Source organism: Podarcis muralis, chromosome Z (assembly GCF_964188315.1).
Source record: "Podarcis muralis chromosome Z, rPodMur119.hap1.1, whole genome shotgun sequence".
NCBI lineage: Eukaryota > Metazoa > Chordata > Lepidosauria > Squamata > Lacertidae > Podarcis > Podarcis muralis.
In genome coordinates this window covers 10,959,258-10,983,437 of record NC_135673.1, presented here as the reverse complement: position 1 = coordinate 10,983,437, position 24,180 = coordinate 10,959,258, and the positions used below count along the sequence as shown (strand labels likewise).

Below are 24,180 nucleotides of genomic sequence, written 5' to 3'. Positions count from 1 at the left end.
ACCATCCTAATATTCACTAACATTTCCAACAGACAGACTATCTGTCACTCACTCTTGACTCCATCCAACATTTTGTTCCACTTTTCTACAGTCAATCATTCTTCCATGCACTCTTCTGTCATAATGATGTTGCTGTTTGTTGTACCCTTTTAGAATCTTGAAGTACCTTCTGGGTTGTTTTCTTTCTATGTTTCGGATATTACCAAGTTTTGTCATTTTAATTGATTAATGTATCCAGTATTCACTCTTAACTTTCTACAGATTCTACCAAAATCTTGCTTCTTTGCAGCATCGTGAATATATAATTTTATTCTTTGATGGCTTTCTTGCTTCTGCTCTTTAAGTCTCTCTACTGCTATCAGTTGTTTGATATTTTCTACTTGTTGTTCAGATCAGTTGCCTCCCGTGTACCATTCTCTTCATTAGCTTTCTGTTTCTTCATTTGTTTTTCACCCTTTCAAATTTCTCCATGGTCATCTTCATCTATATCAGTAACATTTTCTGTTTCTAAATGCTACTCCTCAGAATACACAGACATACCAGTGCTAAACCTATTATTACCATCCCTCTTTTTTACCTTTGTCCCTTCCGCTTTGCAACTCCCAGTTGTTGTTGTTTGTATACTGTCCTTCATCCAAAGATGACAGGGTACTTCACAGCATAAAAATACAAAATGAGAACACAAAATACATAACAAAAGCAAAACAAAAAGCAACCAATAGCCTTCCTCCCACAAACACATTATTATTATTATTATTATTATTATTATTATTATTATTATTATTATTTATTACAATTATGGGAACGTCAGATCATCTACCCTTCAACTCTTGTTCTCTGTTTGTTATATTCAGATCCTTCAAGAAACCACATTTGATCATCCTGTTTCTAAGGTGTTTCGTAAATAAATAATGATAGTGTAAGAATGAAATATAGGTACATCAAAATAGCATTTGTTGCTTTTATTACACATTTGCATCATTACAAGGATAATCAGATAATATATTAAAATCCCTACTTTGATTTATATACAAGACATGCTACATCACACTCCAAACTTTTGACACACATTGTATGTTAGGAAAGAAATAATGAGGTAATAAGAGTTTTTAAATGTATGATTTTCACTGTTCCTATAACGCAGCCTTATTCAACTGGTGCCCTTCAGATGTTCTGAGTTTAGCTCTCAGCTCCAGCTAGCATGGCCAATGGTTAGGAGTGATGGGAATTGTGGTCCAAAACATCTGGAGGGCACCAGGTTTGGGAAGGATGTTATAATGCAACATGTGATAAAATAATCTATTCTGGAAACTTACCTCAGCAGAATACTTGAATTCAAGTTTCTGCCATGGACTTTATTTATAAATATAATTGCATAATCACCTTTCAATATGTATACTTGGCAATAATAGTGAAATATGGCAAATACAGTTTTAAGTTTCACATATTCTCTCTCAAAGGTCACAATCTCATGTCCAAGGGCATTTAAATAAGTTCTATATCTATATCCATCATTTGCCTGCAAAATTGGATAGTTCTTTTTGTTGTTGCAATGACTACAGAGCAGGTAATGACTCTAATGGTACAAAATAACTTGAAACCAATAAGCTATCATTTAGGTGCAAAGGTATTAGTGTTGGTTACAAAAGTATACAGTGAACATGTAACATCTAAGATGCTTCTAAAATGACCAGATGTTTAACCGAAAAATGCTGAAACTGTTTTGTTTATGAGAAATATAGCTGTGTGGTCGGTTATGGATAATGCCTAGTGCATTAATAGTGAATATAACAACCTGGACTGTTTGTCAGATCTGTTTGTCCTGTACAAAATGATTCAGGACTGTTTGTCCTGTACAAAATGATTCATTGTTAAGTTCTAAGAGTGCTTTGAGACCCAAGAAAAATAGGGGATTCTATTAGTGCTGGGCACAGTGTGGACACTTCAAAGCAGACACTACGCTCTCTCAATATCTAAAGAAGTTTAAATTAGGAACTTTCTAATATACCTGTACTGGCTACATAGTTTCAAAGGATATTATTTCCTGTGTCAAATGAATTTATTATTTTTAAAAGTCTTGCTGTACAGTTTTTTTTAATATGTCCAGTATTTGAGAATATATAAAACATACAAAAATATTCAGATGATGTGGCAGTATTTTTAGCATCTCAGCTTATCTACAGTCCGTTTTACCTGATAACTCTTTTAAAAAAAACCTCTTAAGAAAAAAGGAAAAAAATCATTTTGTGGTGACATTCTTAAAATCTTGTTATTTTGGTTCTGGAACGATTCTTGGAAAATACAATATACAAGTCCTCTGATTAATAGCGGTCCATGTACAATATATTACATTCTTTGCTGGTGCAAAGATGTGTTCTGGATAGCACACACAACTGTTATATAAAAGGCTTGAGAAGTTCCTTTTAGTGGAATGTGTTGGGATTAGGTCTGATCATCATGATAACCTTCTTCAGTGAGTATGAGCCTCCACGGAACTCAGCCCAATAGACACCATCTTGGTATCGACTTCGGTAGTGTCCTCCTCTGTACCAAACACCATTGAGATTCGAGTGTGCACATGCATTGTACCACCATCCCCCTTTCTGGTAATGAGCACAGTTACCTGTAATAGAAAGGAGAATATCACTCTATGAATAAATGGATGAGTTAAACTTTGTGCTTTTCCATTTGCAAGGTTCTTGATGCTTCTGTCTCTCGTCAGAACAAAACCTCAGGACATGCAGAGAACTTGGCAGAGGAGGCAAGATTGGTGGCAACTACAAATATGGTTCACTACAAAGCCAAGTCAAAAACTGGGGCTCCTTGCTGTGTGGCTTGTATTCCCTGGTTGGGCTTTACTGCCCTTGGCAGTTTCAAGTGCATCAGCTCCACCAGTTGCTTGTTGGTATGTTGCAACCTGATTGGCTACTGGAACTACTTAGCAAGCTTCTAGGAAGCCTAAATTAGGAGTGGACAGAAGGTATATCTTGATCTGCTTGTAGATCTCTGGGTAATTGACAAAGCTTTCTTACTCCCAGTTGTTTAACAATAGAGAAGTGAAATGACTCCCCCACCCCAGTTATACTGCTGAAACGAAGAAAGCTTGGGACAACCAAGCTTTGGGATTCTTGTGTGGAAGGACTGTGAGTGCCACCCAGTTTCAGTGACGCAGAACAAATTCCTGGGCTCACAGTTCTTTAATTCTAAGTGTATGTCTTTTCTCACTAGGATTTGCTTGGCGGGCCCCAGGGTTTCCAATAAAAACAAAATAGATCCTGCAAGCCCATCTGCCCATCTCTGGCTTGAGCCTCTTAGGCATTATAATATCTGGATAGGACTCCAGGCTGTTACATCTCCTGCCATGCCTGCTCTACCCGCAGTTCCTTTTGGCTGTTTTGTCTCACCCACTTTCCTGCCTATTTTGCTACTTCTAGAAATATAGAAGCATGTCAGATGGACTGCTTGCAGAATGCCTGGGAACTCCAGACAAGGATTTGGTTAAGAACTTATATCTGTAGTTGTACATTTGGTATGTTTCTGACATCCAGAATAATATATTTTTTCAATTTATTTAATATATAAAAATAAAATGTTTTCATACACATTTTTATGTGCCTTCACATAGAGTTCATAGCTCATTTTAATTTTTCGTACCTGTGTATACATCATGGTCTCTGTCCAGTGTAGTGAATTGCTTCCCATTGTGCCATGTGAAAGAGTCTCCAGCATTGCCATTGTATCGGCCCAGTCGCAACTTGTAGTATTCACTTTCTGGCTCAAGTCGGAAACTGGCATATTCAGCAAACACTTTCCGGCCTGACCAGTCTTCCATGGTTATTAACAATTTGTAGTTGCCTTGATTTGTCAGCCAATAAATATTTTCTAAGCCCAACCAGTACTCTCCATCGATATTACCGAATCCTTGCTGTAGAAGAAAGAAAATAAAAAAGAAAATATGAATTAGCACTTGGCATTGATCTTTTGTAACACTCATATGGTGTACTTAGCTGCAGTGAGATTGTGATGTTTCTGGGCTGACAATCTGAAAATCACCATCTGGCTCTGAACTGTGGGTCATTTTCCAAACTAAGTGGCTCGCTGGCTTCCTGTGGATGCGTGCCTACCTCTTTGAATTCATGCCCTGCTGCTTCTTTCTATGTCAGTTAAAAAATAGTCAAGGAAGATTCCTCCCTCTTTTGGTCCTTGAAAATCTAAGCACACTTCACACTTCATCTTTATATCATGGGAGTTTTATTTCTGATGGCCTATTCCCAGGTTGCCTGGTGGTGTGTATATCTTGGAACCCAATGTGTAGGGCCAATACTGTTGTTCTTTTCCTCCCAAACATTGTCCTGCCAAGAAAGGGGGATAAAGTTTGGGAGGCAAGGAACCATGTCATTTGCACCAAAGACAGGCCTCCAAGATGCTCACTCACACACTGACATTGATTATTCTCTACTGGAGTGACATGAGAAAAAGTCTCAGGGAACCAACCATTAGAATAAGGTGTGAATTGCGCCTCTGAGCTTATCCTTATATTAAACTATGTGTTTGAGCCCTCAAGGGTCTTGGGCCTCAAACCAAGTTCTGCAGTGGATGGCTTGCCCTTGCACTTTTTCTGGGAAGCTATTATCAGGCACAAAGGACCTTTTTGCTGCTCCCTGCAGTCCAACTGAAATAGAATTATAGGATTGGAACTTCTTATTTTTTCCTTTTCCATATAAATTAGCCTTTCCATAAATACTTGGTGCACATACAAAAAGTAGTAAGCAGCTTACTACTACAGATCTTTCATGGTCTTGATTGCGTGCCTTTAAGTTATGCTACCAGACTCCTTCACCTTCATTTCAACTCCATTATTCACTTTGACTTTAAGCAACCCATCTGCAGTCCCTATCTGCAGACCTCTTGACTTAAATACTGCCAGTACTTCAAATTGTGTGCTTTCTTATTTCCTTGTACATTCTAATCCTTTTTAAAAACCAAATCTTTCTTTCTGATGGTTGTCCCCGCCTTATTATTCATTGATAACACTCCAGATACCAAATTTCTAGGAGAATATTGTCGAAGTCCAGCCGAAACTATATGATTAAGAGGCCCAGGGAGAAATGGTCCGTGTTTTGCTGCCTTTGACAGCGACATTTTAAATAGTTCAGGTACTCCTCCTTCTGTCATGGATGTAATCAAGTGCCCTACTTCAGGTAAATTATTGTTGGAAAGACTGAAGCATGAATTCAAATAATGTTTCTTAGAATAAAAACTCACAGTTGTTTGTCCTAACCTTGTAAGTCTCCCAGTTCCTGAAAAAGTTGACAGATCCATCCAAACGTCTCTGAATGACTGTCCAGCCACCAGGATCTTGCCGTTGATCACACCAGACCTGCATCAATCGGTTTGTATTTTCAGGTTTCACAAGATATATGGAACTGGTGTCATGACCATCTTCCAAAGCTTGCAGGCAGTCTCTCCAAGGACCTTGTTGAAAAAAGAAACAAGTCCATAACAAACATAGTTGCACATATTTCCAGTTCCACTTTCACTTCCAGATTAGAATTGATTTTTTCTTTCTTTGTGCTGTTTCATACACAGTCATACACAGAGGTAATTAGTTCACCAGACTGAGCATCCATATTTCTATGCAATGTGGACTGAAAAACAATTGTTCTAGAAAACTGTACTTCATAAAATAATTAAAGTTCCATTGAAAATTAGTTTAGATTACATAGATGTAGGAGAAGATGCAGTATCCTATTGTGAGCCAGATTGGAGCAATATGACATTCTGTTGCTGAGAGTCCTTTATTTGTTTATATGTTGACAGTCTATAATGTGCTTTTCAGACTATTAAGTATGCCTGTCTGTGCAACCACAGAATAGAATGCATGACATATTGAGTAAAATCATGCTAGTCTTTTGATCTGTCAGCTTTGGATATATTTAATTAGCCTTGGTTGCTGTGGTCCTCTAAAGCATTTTGTTCATTAAAGTGCTGTAGTCAGCAATTGACTGATTATAAAATGTGAAACAGCACAATCCATTCTGCATGGGAGGATGGGGAAGTTCTTATTACTGAAAGCAGTTGTATCAATATGAGATGTTGCCTCTTCATTGCTAAACAGTTTCTTGGGTGGGGAGAATTGGCTCTGAGAACAGGGGTTGTGTGGTCTGTATTCAAAAGTTGAATCCCACTCAATCCTGAATATCCTTTCAATAGTAAAAGTTTCTCTCTTGTTGTAGTCCTTTCTGCAGGAATGGGCAAGCATCTTCACCACCAGAAGGATAAATTTTCAGGGACTCAACAGATTATCCTCTTATGTTGACTTAAGCAACATCATTTCACATCCTCTGTGTGCATAGAGCTATAATCTGTATGAGCCTTCTCCTGCTGAGAGGTACTCCCTGGCAGAATTAGGGAAGTGCACACCAACAATCCTGATGGGTCAGTTTTAGAAGTTTGGGTTGGGATGCAGGAGGTATTTTTCAAACTTCGATATTTTTCTGCAAATATTTGGGTTCTATTATCTGAAGAGATATTTTATCAACCTCCCTACCCTCACCACCCCAACCCATTTAGGTTACCAAGATGCCTAAACACAGACAACCCAGTTTAGAAGTAGGAAGATAAATTAGATGCTCTGCTATTTATTGGCCATCCCAAGTGAGGTGTTTTTTTGTTTTGTTTTTAAATCTAGTTTGCCTATTTGGCATCCTGTTTGTGTGTTTGCTTGTTTCTCTTCTGAACTTTGAGCAGGAATTGTTTGGAAACAATTTTACTTTTTATGTTCAAACTCCAGCTCCTGTTTTCAAGAGGACCGGGAAAGGTGCAAAATGCACTGTAATGCAACACATCTCTTGAGTGCTCATCTGGGAAGCCTTTATTCTATTTAAGGCCACTTTGCATGTTGCAAGCTTCCTACTTTGGGACATCTGTGCAAGAAACTACTTGTCTACCAGACTGAACAGATGGCAGTTGGAACTTGATTAAAATAGTTTTTGTTTTGTTTTTACATCTAGTTAATATATATTTATTTAAAATGAGTAGCATGAAAACTTCTTATTGTTATGAATTGCTTACTATTTCATTTTCTTAGGGCAATAATGGAGGCATTAAGATGCAATTGCGCCAACCAACAGATAAACAGTGCATATGTCTTCCACACACACACACACACACACACACACACACACACACACACCCGCTCTTGAAACCTCCACAGAGACTGTTAAAGTTGTCTTTGGCTTCCTATGCTGTGAAAGGATTTTACAGCTGAACTGCTTGCCAGAAATAACATTGGCATGGGAATTGATAATGGTGTCAGCTATGTTGCAAGAGAGTCATAGACATTTGTATTTTCAGAAGAGAAACTAGATTTAACCTTGGGCATTTTGCGCAGGATCTGATGAATTTTATTTAGCATCCTGAGAATCTCAACAGGTTTTATGTGCAGAGATACAGGCACCCAAGCTGTTTTCAGACTAATCCCACAGCACAAGGCAAGTCAGAGCCCACACCTGTGATATGACAATGGCAAACCTTCGCTGCAGTGCAAACTATGCTGTATATTGCCTATCAAGGCCCTGCAGTGAGAGAGAGGCCGAAAGGCCCAGCATATCAGAAATTTAAACTTGCCCTGGGTGTTGTGCCAAGGGCCACAATTGGTCAGTTGGTCCCGTGCCCAGGGGAACAACCACTAATTCCTGCTGCCATTGGCCAATTTGGTGGCAGGAGGACGATCCGGCCTGCAATAGGGCAGTTCACAAGGAGGCCCGGGGCCCTCCCGCAAAACCAACCGCCTGTGAAAGGGCGAACAAACTTTCCAAACTACTGCATACCTCTATTGGGAATCTGTTCACCACTTTTGCACTACTTGAATTTGCTGGTGTTCCAGTGGACCTTGATTTTGGAAGAGTCTCACTTAAGTTAATCTGCACTGGTGCAATATTCAGTAAGGGATGCGGGTGGTGCTGTGGTCTAAACCACTGAGCCTCTTGGCCTTGCCAACAGGTCGACAGTTCGAATCTGCAAGATGGGGTGAGCTTCTGTTGCTCTGTCCCAGCTTCTGCCAACCTAGCAGTTCGAAAGCATACCAGCGCGAGTAGATAAATAGGTACCGCTGTGGCAGGAAGGTAAGTGGCGTTTCCGTGCGCTCTGGCACTCATCATGGTCCTCTGTGCACCAGTAGCGGTTTAGTCATGATGACCACATGACCCAGAAAGCTATCTGGACAAGCGCCGACTCCTTCACCCTGAAAAGTGAGATGAATGCTGCACCCCATAGTCACCTTTGACTGGACTTAACTCTCCAGGGGGTCCTTTACCTTTATATTAGTATCCACTATAATGTGCTTATAGTAAAGTAATACTGTGAATCATGTATTTCAAGGCACCTAGAGGTATTTTTCTTCTCAGCTGTAGGACAGCTGTGTTCTACAGAATAATGAAGAAGTCGTTTTATTTTTAAAAAAAACTTATCTCCATGTTTGGGATAAATGTTAAAATATGTGCAACAGTATGCAGAGAATGATCTATGTAGGCTTTTATCAGAGATATTATAATGATATATTTCTTGGCAGCAAAAAATAGATGTCTCTATGGGTGGTTAATAAGATGCATGCTTATATCCATATGCCAGTTGAAATTTATAGAATCATAGTATCTTAGAGTTGGAAGGTACACCAGGGGTCATCTAGTCCAATCCCCTGCAATGTAGGAATGTCAGTTAAAGCATCCTTGACAGATGGCCACCCAACCTCTGCTTAAAAACCTCCAAGGAAGGAGACACCTAAACCTCCTGAGGGAGACTGTTCCACTGTCAAACTGCTATTGCAGTCAGAAAGTTTTTCCTGATGTTTAGTTGTAATCTTCTTTCTTGTAATTTGAAGCCATTGGCTTGAGTCCTACCCTCCAGAACAGGAGATAACAAGATTATTACATCTTCCATGTGATTCCTTGCTTGTTCTTTTTAAAAAGCCACTTAAACCAGTTTGAGTTACTACATTTTTATAATTTGAAGCTTTAGCAAGTATTTATCACCCCCAAATCATACAGATGTTGTGTTCTTAGAGTCCAAATGAACAGGAAAAATACAGATCCCCCCCTTGTTTGTTGTTGAAATTAGAATCAGTATTTTACCAGGCTTTCATCAACGGTGAAGCAAGATATAGATTGCAGTCCTGCTGCCAGTCAAAGGATGTTTGACGTTTCACGAAACAGTACAGTGGATGCTCAGCTTGCGAACATGATCCATGTGGGATGCACGTTTGCAACCCACAGTGGCGCGTCTGCGCACGCGCGGGTTTCGATTTGGTCTTCTGCGCATGCGCGACCACCGAAACCCAGAAGTAACCCGTTCCGGTACTTCCAGGTTTTGGCAGTCCGCAACCCAAAAAAATGCAACCTGAAGCGTCTGTAATTTAAGGTAAAGGTAAAGGTAAAGGTACCCCTGCCCGTACGGGCCAGTCTTGCCAGACTCTAGGGTTGTGCGCTCATCTCACTCTATAGGCCGGGAGCCAGCGCTGTCCGCAGACACTTCTGGGTCACGTGGCCAGCATGATGAAGCTGCATCTGGCGAGCCAGCGCAGCACACGGAAACGCTGTTTACCTTCCCGCTAGTAAGCGGTCCCTATTTATCTACTTGCACCCGGGGGTGCTTTCGAACTGCTAGGTTGGCAGGCGCTGGGACCGAGCAACGGGAGCGCACCCCGCCGCGGGGATTCAAACCGCCGACCTTTCGATCGGCAAGTTCTAGGCACTAAGGCTTTTACCCACAGCGCCACCCGCGTCCCCATAATTTAAGGTATGACTGTATAAATGCTGCTGTGCCAAGAGGGGGTGGTGGCATTCAGGGGGCATGCTGTAGGCAATCATGGATTTGCAGAGTCTGAAGCCTTTTGTTCTTCTGACATGGCCGCAAAATTGGCCTCAAAGCATGTCAGCCCTTTGACTGGCATTGCCATTCCTCTCCCATTGGAGTCAGTGCGAGGAAACAAAAAAAATTCTACCCCTCTACCTTGATGTTTAGCAGTTGCGCTGCCTTGGAATCCCTACTCCACAATTGCTCTATTTGTTTATTAAATCAAATTTAAAGCAAAAAGGCAACAGGCGCTAATAGTCACAAGAAGCAACACCGTACCCAAATACCATATTTTTTCTCAGAACATGGGAAAGAAAGCCATCAGAGGACAAATAGAATTAAACATGACACCCTAGGTAGAGTCATCCTTTCTTGAGGAAAACTTAAATTGCAGTTGAACATCTACTGGATGCCCTGCATGTTATTCTATGCAAACTGAGCGTGTGCCCCACAACACTCGCTTGTGGCAATGCATTTTAGGGGAAGTTCTTAGCATAAAGTACTTTTTAGGATGCTTCTTATCAGAATGCTGTGATAGCCTTCAAAGAAAGGTTCATCAGGCATGGATAGTTGACTTTGTCATATGTAACAGAAATGCTTTTTATGATTAATGTAGTAATATGGCCGTCTTAATGAATAGTGCCCCCCACCAGAACTCTTTGAGTTGTACACCCCTGGTCTACAGCTACATTAATGCAATGTTCTATGAACAATATTGCTCAATATGTATTACTATACAGGAAAAAGTGGGCCTTGTTACTGTAGTTTTTCTTGCAAAGTTACTTGATGAATGGAAATAATGGATGGAAGTGCTACAGAGGGTGCTACAAATATCACATTCTGACTGAGTTTGCAGTTGTCATGTCTTGGGAGAATATTGTCATTTTCTTGTGGTGCTCTTCAAAACTCGTAGAAGGCAGAGCATATTGGTAGCGTCCCTTTGATAGTGTTTGCACAGAATAAAAGAAAGGGCCACACTAGTTTTATTCCTAAGATGTAACTGAAAATAAAATATGTTGAATTTCAGCTACTAAGATGGGGAATAAATTCAACACAAGTGGGTTGCACACCGCAGTTAAAAAATAGTAATGTAAAACAGCATACTATATAACATACTGGAACCTCTCTCTTTTTTTTTTCCTCCTCCGTATCTTATTTAGAGTTAAGGAGTTTGTTGCAGCTGTACTTCTTGTCACACAGCATTTTTTTTAAAAAAACCCAATGTGTCTATTTTGCAGCAATTTAATGTACTGTATGTGCACTGGGAAGTTGTGCCTAATGCCTATAGAAAGCTGCCAGAGAGAGCAGGGTTTAAGCTTATTTTTACAGGAGAATGTATTTCTGATGAGTTTCATCCTCCAATGCTCAGCATCTTTACAAAAAAATGAATATTTGTATTCATTGGATGAAATTTCCAGACTATTAAAGCAGGCGGTGGACATCATAGTTGCACTTGAATTTGTTTCCAGGCACATTTTGCAATAGATAAATTCCTTTTTAGAAATGCCATAATCTCAGTTCATTCTTCCTATCCCCCTTTCCCATTGCTGATGTTTAAAAAAATAACTTATTTAAAAATGGTGGGGAAGATAAATTAATCAGATAGAGCTTTGCAAAATTGTTAGTTAAATGATACTATAGAAAGACTTTAGGAACTCTGCAGTTTATGATACATTTCCAGCATCTCCCTTGGAGCCAAGGACGTTTTCCATGACTGAATAAAGGAAAATACAGTTTTGTAGGTACTGCGTTCAGATCCAAGTTCTTTAGAGTGGGAAGTAGGTGTCCCTAAGGAGGTGCTAGTAAGTTGGAAGAGCAAATTATTCTTGGTCCCCTGGCAGTATGAACAGTAGAAAGAATCTGTAGTAATAAGGTAATTGTTTAATCTCTCTGCAGGGGTGCAACTCTAGCTCCTGCAGGAGTAACACAGTTAGAAATTTCCTGGGTAGGTGGGTTGCATCCAGCTGTTTCCAAACCTAAGCCAAGGACACTATCCTTAAATTTTGGGGAGGGCCAGGCGATTTTCTTAACATTTAGAAGCTTCGTTTTGCTAAGAATTGTGAAGTTTGCTTTGGAATGAAGTTTTTTAAAAAAAGTTTGCAACAAAAAAAAACCACACTTTATTTCTCTATTCTAGAAAATGTATTTCACACATTTTAGAAAATATGTTTCATGCAGGGTTACTTGGGCAATAAACAAAAAGAATTGAAAAACTGTAGTCCTTATGTAATAGGACTCAGAATTAAAAGTGGTATCTTGCAGTTAATGATGCGTTCCTGTCAGGGATGCAAACAATTGGGAGGAAAAAATGTATTAATGCTATATTTTTGAAATCTTGCACAAGCAGTTGCAGACATCCTCTTGCAGTGCAACTATTATATTCTATGGGTTGCATCAAAGGATGAGAAACGTGGTGAGCTGAAAACACAGGCTGAAGCATATGCACGCTAGCAGGTCATCAAAATGTATTGTAAGGAGCTCATACAAAGTTTTCCAGAGGAGCTTGTGCAAATGCAACAATTTATTTGGCTCTAGGCTTGTTTTTCTCACCCAACATTCTTTGCTAGCTCAAAATGGCCCTTCCATATGCAGAAAATGCTTTCTGCCAATGGAAGTGGCATTGGATCGAAGGTACAAATCTAGTGTTTGGTGCTGTGAATTCCTCCTATTTCTGAATAAGAAATGGTTTCTGTTCAACTGCTACCTTTTAGGATCATGGAGAAGAAAAAGTGGGGGAAAGCTCCTACCAAGCATAGGAACACAGAAATGTATTTTTATATAAATAGTATTTAAATTTAGGTATTATTATTAAATTTAGGTATTATCAGGTAGCCATGGCTAAGAAATATGCAAGGTTTTATATCTGGCCACAATAATGGAATCTATTTAGATCTTGACATTAAATGATTGCAGAAGGGCCATGTGAATTCACCATCAGTAGTCCAGAATGCTGTAGTTTTAGTTATTGACTGCATTCTTCCAGGACCTAGAACAAATTTGTCTGGAGTATGTGCTCTAAAAAAATCTATTTCTATTCCTTGCCATGAAAACCAATACTTTGCAGCATTAATAAATCATGCAAATGAATGTAATTATAAACATTACCTTGTAATTATTTATTTACTACATGGCTGTTTTCAGTTTTGCCAGTCAAGGGACTAGCAGAACAAGAAATCTTGCAAGGCATTGAAGCTATGCCCTTGGAAATCTTACTCAGCCTGATTTCAACAGGCTACCCACTTTCAAGCATACTTTGCTAGGAAACTAGCAAGGAACTACATGCTTGCTTTTTAAAAGAAACTGGAAGTTGTTTATCTCAGGAAACTGAATTCTGCGACTTCTCTGTGTTCCCTTAGAATTACAGCATACTCAAGACTGGAGTCAACTTAACCCAGTATTGCTTGCATAAGCTAGCACAAGGGGACTTTCCTCCCTCTCCTTCCCCCATGTTTCCCCCAAATATGCTCTGGAGAGTTGGGAGAACCCCAGAACAGCACATAGGAAGAAATCTAGCAAGCCATCTAGCAAGCAGAAATGCTTATGTTTATGGAACAATTGTATTAGTGTATAGAATTCCACCCTCACAGTTGTGCATATTAGACATAGTTTAAGGGCCCTTTTTAAATATAGTAACAGCTTTGTTCGTAGCTCTATTCAAATGTTTTATTGTAGAATGAGACCATTTGGCAAGTAGTTTGACAAAAACATATTACTTTAATCCTATCCACAGAAAATAGCAAGTCTAATAAATTATGGCACTACGAAAGCTACTCCTTTATTCTTAGTGACGTTCATGAGAATGTTTTTCTCCAGCACTACTGTCTGAGGCTTATGTGCAGCTTCTTTCCAGTTTTTGTTGTGGAACACTCTTTCCTGGCGCTTGAAAAATTGTATCCGTCACGTTTTATTTTCTCCTGGGATTTGTAAAGAAGTTTAAACTCACTGTGACACTATCAATGAAATTTTGCCCGAATTGTAAGTGTTTCTGTTGAATTTATGATTTACCACATATGTCATAAGTTGACAAAATATATTTCTGTATATATCTTTAAAATATGATGCCATATTTCTCTCCTTCCCCCCCAAACCACATTTGGCCTAGTTATGGAATTAAATGTTGAACATGTAGTGCTGTTGTTCTTACTTTGTCATAGTAATGATTATGTATGGATTTGCTTCACTAAATTTGGAAGGGTATTTCAGTATTAACAAAACGTGTTTACAAGTAAAATTTTATATCTTGCCTTCAGTGATGGGATACATATAGATGTTCCCAGGTGGTTTCCCATCCAGGCACTTGTCAGATTCAGACCTCATCAGACTATGTTCTGTAAACTTTGATATGAATTTCTCATTTCTGTTTCCTAAGACCAAGGTTATGATCTGAAAATACACATCATACTAAACTCTGTCAGAAGCCCCCTTTTTAAGCAACTACTAAGTTACTGAACGCTATGCTAAACTATAATTTAGCACTACAGCATGAGTCTGAACAGGATAGGGCTTACATACCCACCTCTTTTCCTCTGACATGGCCATGAGATTGGAAGGTTTTGCTTCCATTTTAACTTCCAATAGTTATGTACTTCCATCCAAATTAGAAACTGTGCCAATATTTACTATGGTTCAGGGAAACAAGCTAGCATAATCAACTGTGTTTTGACATTGGCTTGTTCTTCAACCAGGGTGGCCAACATTTGGCCCTCCAGATGTTGTTGGACTCAATCTCCCATCAGCTCCAGCCAGCATTGCCATTGACCAGAGATGATCAGATTTGTAGTCTGATAACAACTAGAGGGTCAAAGGTTAATACCCTCACACAAAACCATAGTTTACACAAATTATTGTTTGTTTGGGCACAGCCATAACATGCAGCTATGCTTAGTTGGAATTGGAAGCAACAGGTTGTATCTCTTTTTGGCTCTACTAGAAGAGAACAGATTAATGGGGAAGAATGCAAGTCTACAGACACATGTGAGCATCACTAAATCATAGTTTAATATTACGTATGAATCTGACAATATGCCATGGTGGCAATGGGGAAAAGCTTAGGGCAAGTTAAAGTAGTCTTGGGTTTGTTTCTGCATGCTTCTGCATTCAGTCTTGATTGGCCTTCAGTATGAATATGCTCTCATCTGCTAAAAACCTATCTGGTGTCATACCAATGACAGTCTGATGAAACTGGAATTCAGCACAGCTTGATTCTTTTCTTTTGTTCCCATGTGCTAACATTCGTGTGAATAAGTCTCTAAGACTACAGTCTTTACACACATTCTAAGAAGTAATCCTCATTAAGCACTCTGAGGCATACTTTCAAGTCAATATGCATAGACTAGACAATAGGATGTTCCTATCTAGTCCTATCTAGCGGGTGGCGCTGTGGGTTAAAGCCTCAGCGCCTAGGACTTGCCGATCGAAAGGTCGGCGGTTCGAATCCCCGCGGCGGGGTGCGCTCCCGTTACTCGGTCCCAGCGCCTGCCAACCTAGCAGTTCGAAAGCACCCCCGGGTGCAAGTAGATAAATAGGGACCGCTTACTAGTGGGAAGGTAAACGGCGTTCCGTGTGCTGCGCTGGCTCGCCAGATGCAGCTTGTCACGCTGGCCACGTGACCCGGAAGTGTCTGCGGACAGCGCTGGCCCCCGGCCTATAGAGTGAGATGGGCACACAACCCTAGAGTCTGTCAAGACTGGCCCGTACGGGCAGGGGTACCTTTACCTTTACCTTTATCTAGTCCAAATATCTTAAAATCCCTCACTCCGAGAAGAGCTACTGCTTCAGCTGGATGGAGGAAGTAACATGAACTAATGGGGCCACATCACTTCTCAGCAGAGATTTGTGCAAGTGAATGCCTATGCCTCTCATGCAATTTCAAAACTCTATGTAGTCCCATCTATGCATATATCATTTCTTTGATGTGGCTATAGCTTTGCGTGTCTTTTTAAACATTTGTTTATGAGATCTTGCTGCCTAACTTTGTTCTTCCCCTCATGCTTCCACTTAGGTTCCTCTTTATGGGCCATGATAAAGCCAAACTATTGTCTCTTGTTTAATAGTGCTTTCAGACTGTGTACAGTATATGGCAAACGATTCTCTGATGAAATTTTGCGCTCCTCTTCTGAGTAACACAATACCCAAAGGTGCAGTCATCCAGAAACCTGTGGCTGAACAATGTAATGCTTAAGTACTTCTTTTTTTTGCTCCCCCCCCCCCCCCGCTTGTAGCATGACTTTTAACAATGGGCTCAAGTATCAGTAACAGGGAATTTTTCTTCTTGCTACTGGTATTAGAAACAGTGTTTTACCTGTTTTTTATTTTGATTCTTTAATTGCTGCCAGGTTGCTCTATTTGATGTCATGTCATAGCCTGGAGCAAAGGTTTCTGGCCAAGTTATAATCCATTTGAAATCAAGGAGTTCATAATGGAAAAACTGATAATAACAATAATAGCATTGCTATTTGGAGTGAGGTCACCTTTTACCACTAACCATTCCCTTAGTAAAAACAATACTAGCAGAAAACACAACCATGTGTATTTCAACATGCCTGCTTACAGCCTGGTTTCTTTGGGCCGAAAGAGCTATGAATAGTCCTTTTGGTTGTTTTACTCAGTTTTTAAGTAACCTCTGAAATGGTTGATGCATTAAGAAAATAAAAGTTATGACTCCTTTTTAATAAACCTTTTTATTTGGTTATTTTATGCTGTGCATTAAAGGACCCTGGAATGTTTACGAGGCTTAATAAATTCTCCAAATCATCCTAACCCAATATTTCACAAATGAGTTGATTATTTTTTCCTGCCCTTGCTATATCCTCCCACCTGTCAGACTGTTTTATTTGGCAGTGTGTGTGTGTGTGTGTGTGTGTGTGTGTACAAGGGGTGGGGAACATGAGGCCCTCCAGATATTGTTTAACTCCCAACTTTCACCACTCTCAGCCAGCATGACCAACATCTGGGATTGGTGAGAGTTGTAGTTAGTCCAGCAACATCTGGAGAACCACAGGCTTCCCACCCCCAGTCTGTATAAACACGGTACTCTTACAAGATAAAAAAGGTAAACTCATACAACACTGGATTGGATCCATGCTAATCTAGTTGAATTTAAATAAATGGGACTTAATTTTCAAATCAGGAGTAACTTGTTCCAGTGATTTTGATTGTATCCTTCTGCATTAACTTGAAGAAATAATTAACTTACCATTGCATATAAAAATTATTGCGCATAGGACCCTTGGCAAACCCAAGATGCAACCTTGTACTCAGAATCGCTATAGCAGGGATGGGGACAATTTTTGAGCCCAAGGGCTGCATTTCCTCATATGCAGCTATCCATGGGCTACGTACCAGTTGTGAGTAGGATCAGAGCCAACAAATGGGTTACATTGAACCCACACAATAGTTAGAGGTGGCCACCCATACACACCCTACACCTCTCCAGCCTGTCAAGAACTACACATTATCAGAGCAAAGCAAGCTGCAATCCCTGGTTTGGACGTAACCACTAAGCTGTGGATAATGGTTTATTACCCTTGAACCTTAGTGGGAGGAAAACAACTCAGAAAGGCACATTATTGGTAAATTATTATTGTTTACTATAACATGTGAACTGGGCCAAGACAGGTGCCTACAATTTTAATATTTCATCACTTGCATAAAAGTGTTTTTCTTTTGCCAAGTGTTTTTAAATAATTAATTTGATTCCGTGTTGGTCATTTGTTCTGTATCATATTATTTTTAATTGTTTTTTAACTTTATTTATTTTATTTTATTTTATTTTATTGTACACCACTATTATACTTTCTATGAGTTAATGGTTTATAAAGGCTCAAATGAATGAATGAATGAATGAATGAATGAATGAATGAATGAATGAATGAATTGAATGAAATATCCAAATTTTCTGCATTGTATAATGTAGGTCAGGCAACATGCAAAGCATCTTTAGAAAATAAGCTAATCCCATCTTTATCACAAAGTATTGACATGTCAAATCCTGTTATTTTAAAGCAAGAATGCAAAATGTATAAAGCGGTTTCATAGCACTATCATTTGCTCACTTCATACCTTTGATACTGACCTCAATGATCCCATGCCTATGCAGCAAAATGGGGCTACTGAAACGTTGAGGATGTCAGTTGGATGTGACAGGGAACAAGGTGGAGTTGGATGAAATTGGCCTGACTCGCCCCTCGCAGCTTCTGGTATTCTGGAGGGATGATTAAGGGCAGTCCAGAATGCTCCATGCTTTTAAGAAATCAGTCTGATCTGAAGATAGTGAGCAAAAAACTACACCTCTAGCTCCAGAGCTTAGTTGTCTTGCACTGTTGCACTATGTGGTTTTTTCAAAGAGCTCAACCCTGCCCTGCCTGATAATTCTCATACGTCCCCATCTTGTTATTGCAGCTGGGTGTTTATCTCACTCTTTTAAGCTCTGAGGTGTCATCATTACAACTTATACACAATAATGAGATTGAGACTTTGTTTTATAAAGCTGTTTAGGCATTGGTGATATTTAGGTATATTGAGTACTCCACTTACCTGATGGTTTGTCAGTGGAAGTTGGGATACTGGTAACTGAAGACATGGTTGGGAGAGTCGGTGGTAGAATCTTTAAATTCTGGTCACTCTGGATCTCATTGGTGGATATTTGGTTAGTGATACGATTGTAAGTGGGAGGCTGGTAGACTCGATTTGGTGGCTGTGGAGGTTGTGGGATTGGTTTAATGGAGGGTGTTCTTTGGCAGTACTCTTCTAGCTGTGCAATTATTATAGACTGGTTATTAGCAATGGATACCAAATGTTGGTACTTGTGCTCCAGGTCTTTGTATTTATTTGCAAGCTGCAACATGTCAGCAGTCTGATTCAGTATCTTATTTTCCAGTTGGGAAAGTTCTAAAGCATTGTCCCGTTTTCGGATGATCTCATGCAGCAGCTGCATGTACAACTGGGTGACCCGCGAGTTCATGTTGCGGCTCTCTTTTCGTAAAAGCTTCACCTCATTAACAATTCCTCCATCTACCTCCACCAGTTGCTGGAGGGTTTCTATTTGCCTCTTTTGCTTTAACAGCTCATTGTTCAGTAGCTCTAGTTCTTGCTTATTTACCCTGTTTTCAAGTACTTCGGGTTCCTTTGAATTAACACAAATGGCACCCGTCACTTTCTGCTGAGGTACAATGAAGGTATAAGTGCACTTGTCTTGTGTGTCGCTGGAGCGCTTATACCTGTTTGTGTAAATGAATTCTTGCTCCTCTCCCTCATCGCTGCCTTCAAAATCTTGGGTCTTGCTGGCACGCACTCCCACAATAGCCATTAGCAATAAGCAAACTGCTGCCTTCATGGTCCCTTTATTTTTGAATTGGCTTGTATGAAAAGCGCTTTGTGATCTGTTTTAAATAAGAAGTACATACGCAATATTAAATACCCAGTAATAAATCACAGCAAACAAAAAAGCAGTACTGTTCTACTAGGCAGTAAATGTGTTTTAAAAATGGTAACTGATCCTTAGAAATACCTCTTTATTTAAAAGTATGAAACTGTTGTTCAAAATCAAGTTAGCAGTTAGGCAAATTTAACCAGAAATCTGGTTAAATTGGCCTTCTAAAAAGAGAATGGACAAGGTTGTCATAAGCCTCATTATCTGTAGTGACTAGGTGTCTCCCTTGTGATGGGGGAAATAAATAAATATGTATATACAGACAGCATGTTAGTAGCTTACATATTCTTTTGAAGTAAATAGTAACACCCTGGGCTTTGTTCTGATGATTGCTTACATCTCTCCATCTCTCCCTCCCTTGCTCTCTCTGATATGTAGCTTGCTGGGGTCAGCAAACTTTTTCATCAGGGGGCTGGTCCACTGTCCCTCAGACTTTGGGGGGGGGGGCTGGGCTAATTTTTTAAATAATAATGAATGAATTCCTATGCCCCACAAATAACACAGAGATGCATTTTAAATAAAATGACACATTCTACTCATGTAAAAGCATGCTGATTCCCAGACCGTCCACAGGCCGGGTTTAGAAGGCGATTGGGCCAGATCTAGCCCCCGGGCCTCAGTTTGCCTACCCATGCAGACTGAATGGCTGTTTACAACCGTTAGAAGCAGAGATAGAAAGAGCGCCCTGCACAACTCTGTTTAATGTTGGTGGGAATAGCAGTCTGAGATGTGGAAAAAGTGGTAGGTGAGAGCTCACTGGTTGTTGTTTTACTAATAAATTGGGATAGATTAGCTTCATACAATGCCCTCTTGTCCTATCAAATACTGAGTAAACCCAGGAGGGCCAGGAAAAGTTGGAAAACAGTTGCTCCAGTGCTTGGGCTTCTTCAGGGAGAGCCCTCAGTCTGATTTGATAGATGATTTGAAATAAGAGGAGGCATTTTGAAGATGTGTCCATATTCTGCTCTTCTTCAGGAAAGATAGTCATTAGACTGAGTGAGGCAGCCACCTCACATGATTGATTTTGGATGTTATTAAATGGCAACAAATATTTAATTGCTGTGTTTTTATTGCCAGGTAGAGGCATCTGTGGAGTTTTTTACCTCAAGTGCCAAAATAACTTGACCTGCCTTGTTTACTATAAATCTTAATTAGGTTGGGTGGAGGAGTACAATCCGGTGCTCTGCCTCAAGAAGAAGAATATATTGTGACAGATGTAGTGCCTGGTGCCTTCAGTTACCGAATGCTCAGTTTTACTCATTGCTTCATTTTCATTTACTATGGCTTACAGCAAATGAGTAAGTGTGCTGGTGGCCAGTGATAAAATGGTGGTTGCTTTGTTCCTCCCATGGACCTCCTGCTGCCATTCTACAACAAGCTACACAACAAATTTGTTTAGTGTTAGCTGTAAAAATGGGCCCATGGTTTGTCTTTCTCAAAGCAAACCATGAGCTGTGTAACCATAGTGTAGCTCCCGAGCTAGGTTCAATTCTAATGTTCTGCAAAGTTCAGTCCCAAGGAAAGTCTTTAAAATAGTGAGCATTTAATAAAAATGATTTGAGGGGAAAATTATAGTGAGTATTGGTTCTATTTTCTCTAGATGTGTATTGCAGAGTCCTTTGGCTGGAATATCTAGAAGTAGCACCCCAAAATGTTTCTGGGTTCCCAAGAAAACCTCTCAGATTGATTATACAATTAAATTTCTATTCAGACCTTTCGAAAAGCCTACAGCAAGGTAACAGCAGTTTTAAAAAAGGAAATACAATAAAACAGAATACTCAAAATATCTACTTCATAGATGTGAAGATTTTGTAATGCCTAACTAATTCCCAAATCAAAAGCCAATCCAAATGAGACAGCACTTTAGTAAGTACTTGAGCTCAGACTATGACGACATCAAGAAAGGATTTCTAGTGTTAACATAATGCATGATAGTACTGTATTACAAAATTCTTTTGTGAAAGGAAGAAGGAACTGTTATAAACTCTGTGTAGTCTTTAAAGCAATGCCAGTCAAATTCTTGAAGAAATTTGAAGCATAAATTAAAACTCCCTCAGACAGCTTTAACTTGCATTTGCACAGTGGGTCACACTTGGTGACCCTGGCAGGCTTCCAGCCCTCTTACTTTACACAGTTGAACTATTCTTGAAAATGTCTTGAGCATAGTAGTTGTTAAAAAGCAGGCTCGGGGGTGGGAGTGAGGACTTGCTTCAATGTATAGCTTTCAGGTCTCTCTTTTCCCTCTTTCTCCTTTCAAACCCTTATTAAACATGACTAGAATCTCAGTTTTTCTGTTGAAATTCCTTCATGTTGTATTTTTACAGTGTTTCTCCATTTTAAGAGTAGGCTAGCATAAAGGCCATAATGCCTTAATGCTCTAGTTTTGCTATCACAAAAGCTCCTCCAACAACAACAACAACAAAAGTGCCCAGATAAAGATCATTTGTATGAAGATAAGTCATAATATTAGCAATGTTTGTACTTAGATGCACTATAGCAGCAGCTGTTGCTATTTCTATCACTAGTAATTTATGTAGCATCTTATATTTTAGTGTTTATGTCCCTTTGCTGTGCCAGCTTTGCTGATGTTAGTGCCATGGGCCCCTTGGCTCTGACATGATATGGCGTGGAGGAGGAAGAAGGAGCAAATGGGGGACTGGAAGACTGGCATCCAGGAATGAAGAAGAGATGTCCTCCCCTTGTGACTCTAGATGTGAGAGAGGGAGAAGCAGAGCTGCCAGCTCTCTCCTCTGCTCCTCCTGAAGAGTTTCTCATCAGTGAGGAGGGGAGGACTTTGGCCAGCAAGAAGGAGGATCTGAACAGAAGGAGGTGGCAGCCAAGCTAGAGGCAGAGGTGCAGGACACAATCTTGTCGCCAAGAACTAGATGGTGCCTTTGAACGTGAGATCAGATGCACCCAGCCAAACAGCACACTTTGTGCATGTTGCAGAACTATAGAACAAACGAGTCTTCTGAGTGAGCTCACCCTGCCTCATCTTTAAAAGCTTTGTGGGAGGGGCATGTCAACTGTTGGGACATATTCATAGGTTTTGTTCTATTGTGAACCTTGCTTATGAACTTTGGAATCTTGACTTCTGGCCTTTGTGCTTGCTGCTGAGCCTGTACTGCTATTAGCCTGAATAAAGATTTCTTCTTTGTTTACAAGTAAGAGTTGTTATAGGGACGTGGGTGGCGCTGTGGGTAAAAGCCTCAGCGCCTAGGGCTTGCCGATCGAAAGGTTGGCGGTTCGAATCCCCGCGGCGGGGTGCGCTCCTGCTGCTCGGCCCCAGCGCCTGCCAACCTAGCAGTTTGAAAGCACCCCCGGTTGCAAGTAGATAAATAGGGACCGCTTACCAGCGGGAAGGTAAACGGCATTCTGTGTGCTGCGCTGGCTCACCAGATGCAGCTTTGTCACGCTGGCCACGTGACCCGGAAGTGTCTCCGGACAGCGCTGGCCCCCGGCCTCTTGAGTGAGATGGGCGCACAACCCCAGAGTCTGTCAAGACTGGCCCATACGGGCAGGGGTACCTTTACCTTTACCTTTTAAGAGTTGTTATCACTGTACTTTGGGACAGGAGCCTGACAGTAAGAATGGTTGTTGCTATTTATATTTAAAGATGGGAAACTGAAGCTGAAAGTGACTTGTCCAAGGCCACATAGTGAGTTTATAGCTGAGGTGGAACTTTAGCCAGATCAGATTTCAGCTCCATAGCCACTCAACCCTACTGGCTCTCTTTAACAGTTCTACCTTTCACCTTTCCTTCACACATTTTTTAAAAGCACATTTCATGCTCTGAATCCAAAAGAAAAAAACCCATGCCTTTGAACTTGGTTTACTGGTTTGGAGAAGTTGGAGAAATGATGCCTTATGAGGAACGGCTAAGGGAGCTGGGCATGTTTAGCCTGGAGAAGAGGAGGTTAAGGGGTGATATGATAGCCATGTTCAAATATATAAAAGGATGTCACATAGAGGAGGGAGAAAGGCTGTTTTCTGCTGCTCCAGAGAAGCGGACACGGAGCAATGGATCCAAACTACAAGAAAGAAGATTCCACCTAAACATTAGGAAGAACTTCCTGACAGTAAGAGCTGTTCGACAGTGGAATTTGCTGCCAAGGAGTGTGGTGGAGTCTCCTTCTTTGGAGGTCTTTAAGCAGAGGCTTGACAACCATATGTCAGGAGTGCTCTGATGGTGTTTCCTGCTTGGCAGGGGGTTGGACTCGATGGCCCTTGTGGTCTCTTCCAACTCTATGATTCTATGATTCTATGATTCTATGATTCTATGATTTTGCTGTTGTGTTTTAGTGTGGAATTTTGAGTATGCTGAAATCAGTGCCTGAGCTTCCATTAACACAAGTAGGGCTGGGATTTCTTCTAACCATCTGGTCTTGGCTATTCAAATGGCTGGCAAAGGGGTAAGAAGAGTGAGGCAGTAATGGACCTTACTGTGTTTACTCTTAAAGCGTTTGTTCAACTAATTGTGTCTCGAGGGGCACAACTGAAAATGTTCTTATCTAATAAGTAGAGGGGAAACAAGCTTCCAAAGAAAATATATTACTTTTCTCCCCTGTTCCTGACAAGGAAAAACAAAACTAGATATTTTCCTTGGCACTTCAAGTTACAAGTGAGAAAACCAAGACTCACTGTGGGAATTATCATGTTGCACTGTAAGGCTTTTTTACATATACTTTCAGCTTTTAAGTTATAGCATGTTTTGCTACTTTTGTTAAAGTTGCAAATAAAATTTCTTCAAAATTTCTATCAAATTATCATTGTGATGCTAGATAAAGTTTTCCTTCCTATGCCAGGACCTCATTTATATTATATTTGTAGCTCAGTGCAAGTTAAGGGTCCACCAGCCAGGAGAGGAGAGTACTTTATTTCTAAATGCTAGAGAGAAT

At 40.2% G+C, this 24,180-nt stretch overlaps 2 protein-coding genes across 12 annotated transcripts in view; one reads left to right on the top strand and one right to left on the bottom strand.

Moving 5' to 3' along the window:
* Positions 1-24,180, top strand: part of RALGPS1 (Ral GEF with PH domain and SH3 binding motif 1) — a 214,439-nt gene that overhangs the window by 97,530 nt on the left and 92,729 nt on the right. The window lies entirely within an intron of this gene.
* Positions 948-24,180, bottom strand: part of ANGPTL2 (angiopoietin like 2) — a 29,992-nt gene continuing 6,759 nt past the window's right edge. Inside the window, exons 2-5 of the mRNA XM_028715431.2 lie at positions 18,388-19,232; positions 5,282-5,475; positions 3,655-3,925; positions 948-2,623 (exon numbers count right to left, since the gene is read on the bottom strand). Of these exons, the coding sequence (XP_028571264.1) occupies positions 2,424-2,623; positions 3,655-3,925; positions 5,282-5,475; positions 18,388-19,186 (1,464 nt within the window). The 5' untranslated portion in view covers positions 19,187-19,232 and the 3' untranslated portion in view covers positions 948-2,423. The remainder of the gene's footprint in view (positions 2,624-3,654; positions 3,926-5,281; positions 5,476-18,387; positions 19,233-24,180) is intronic.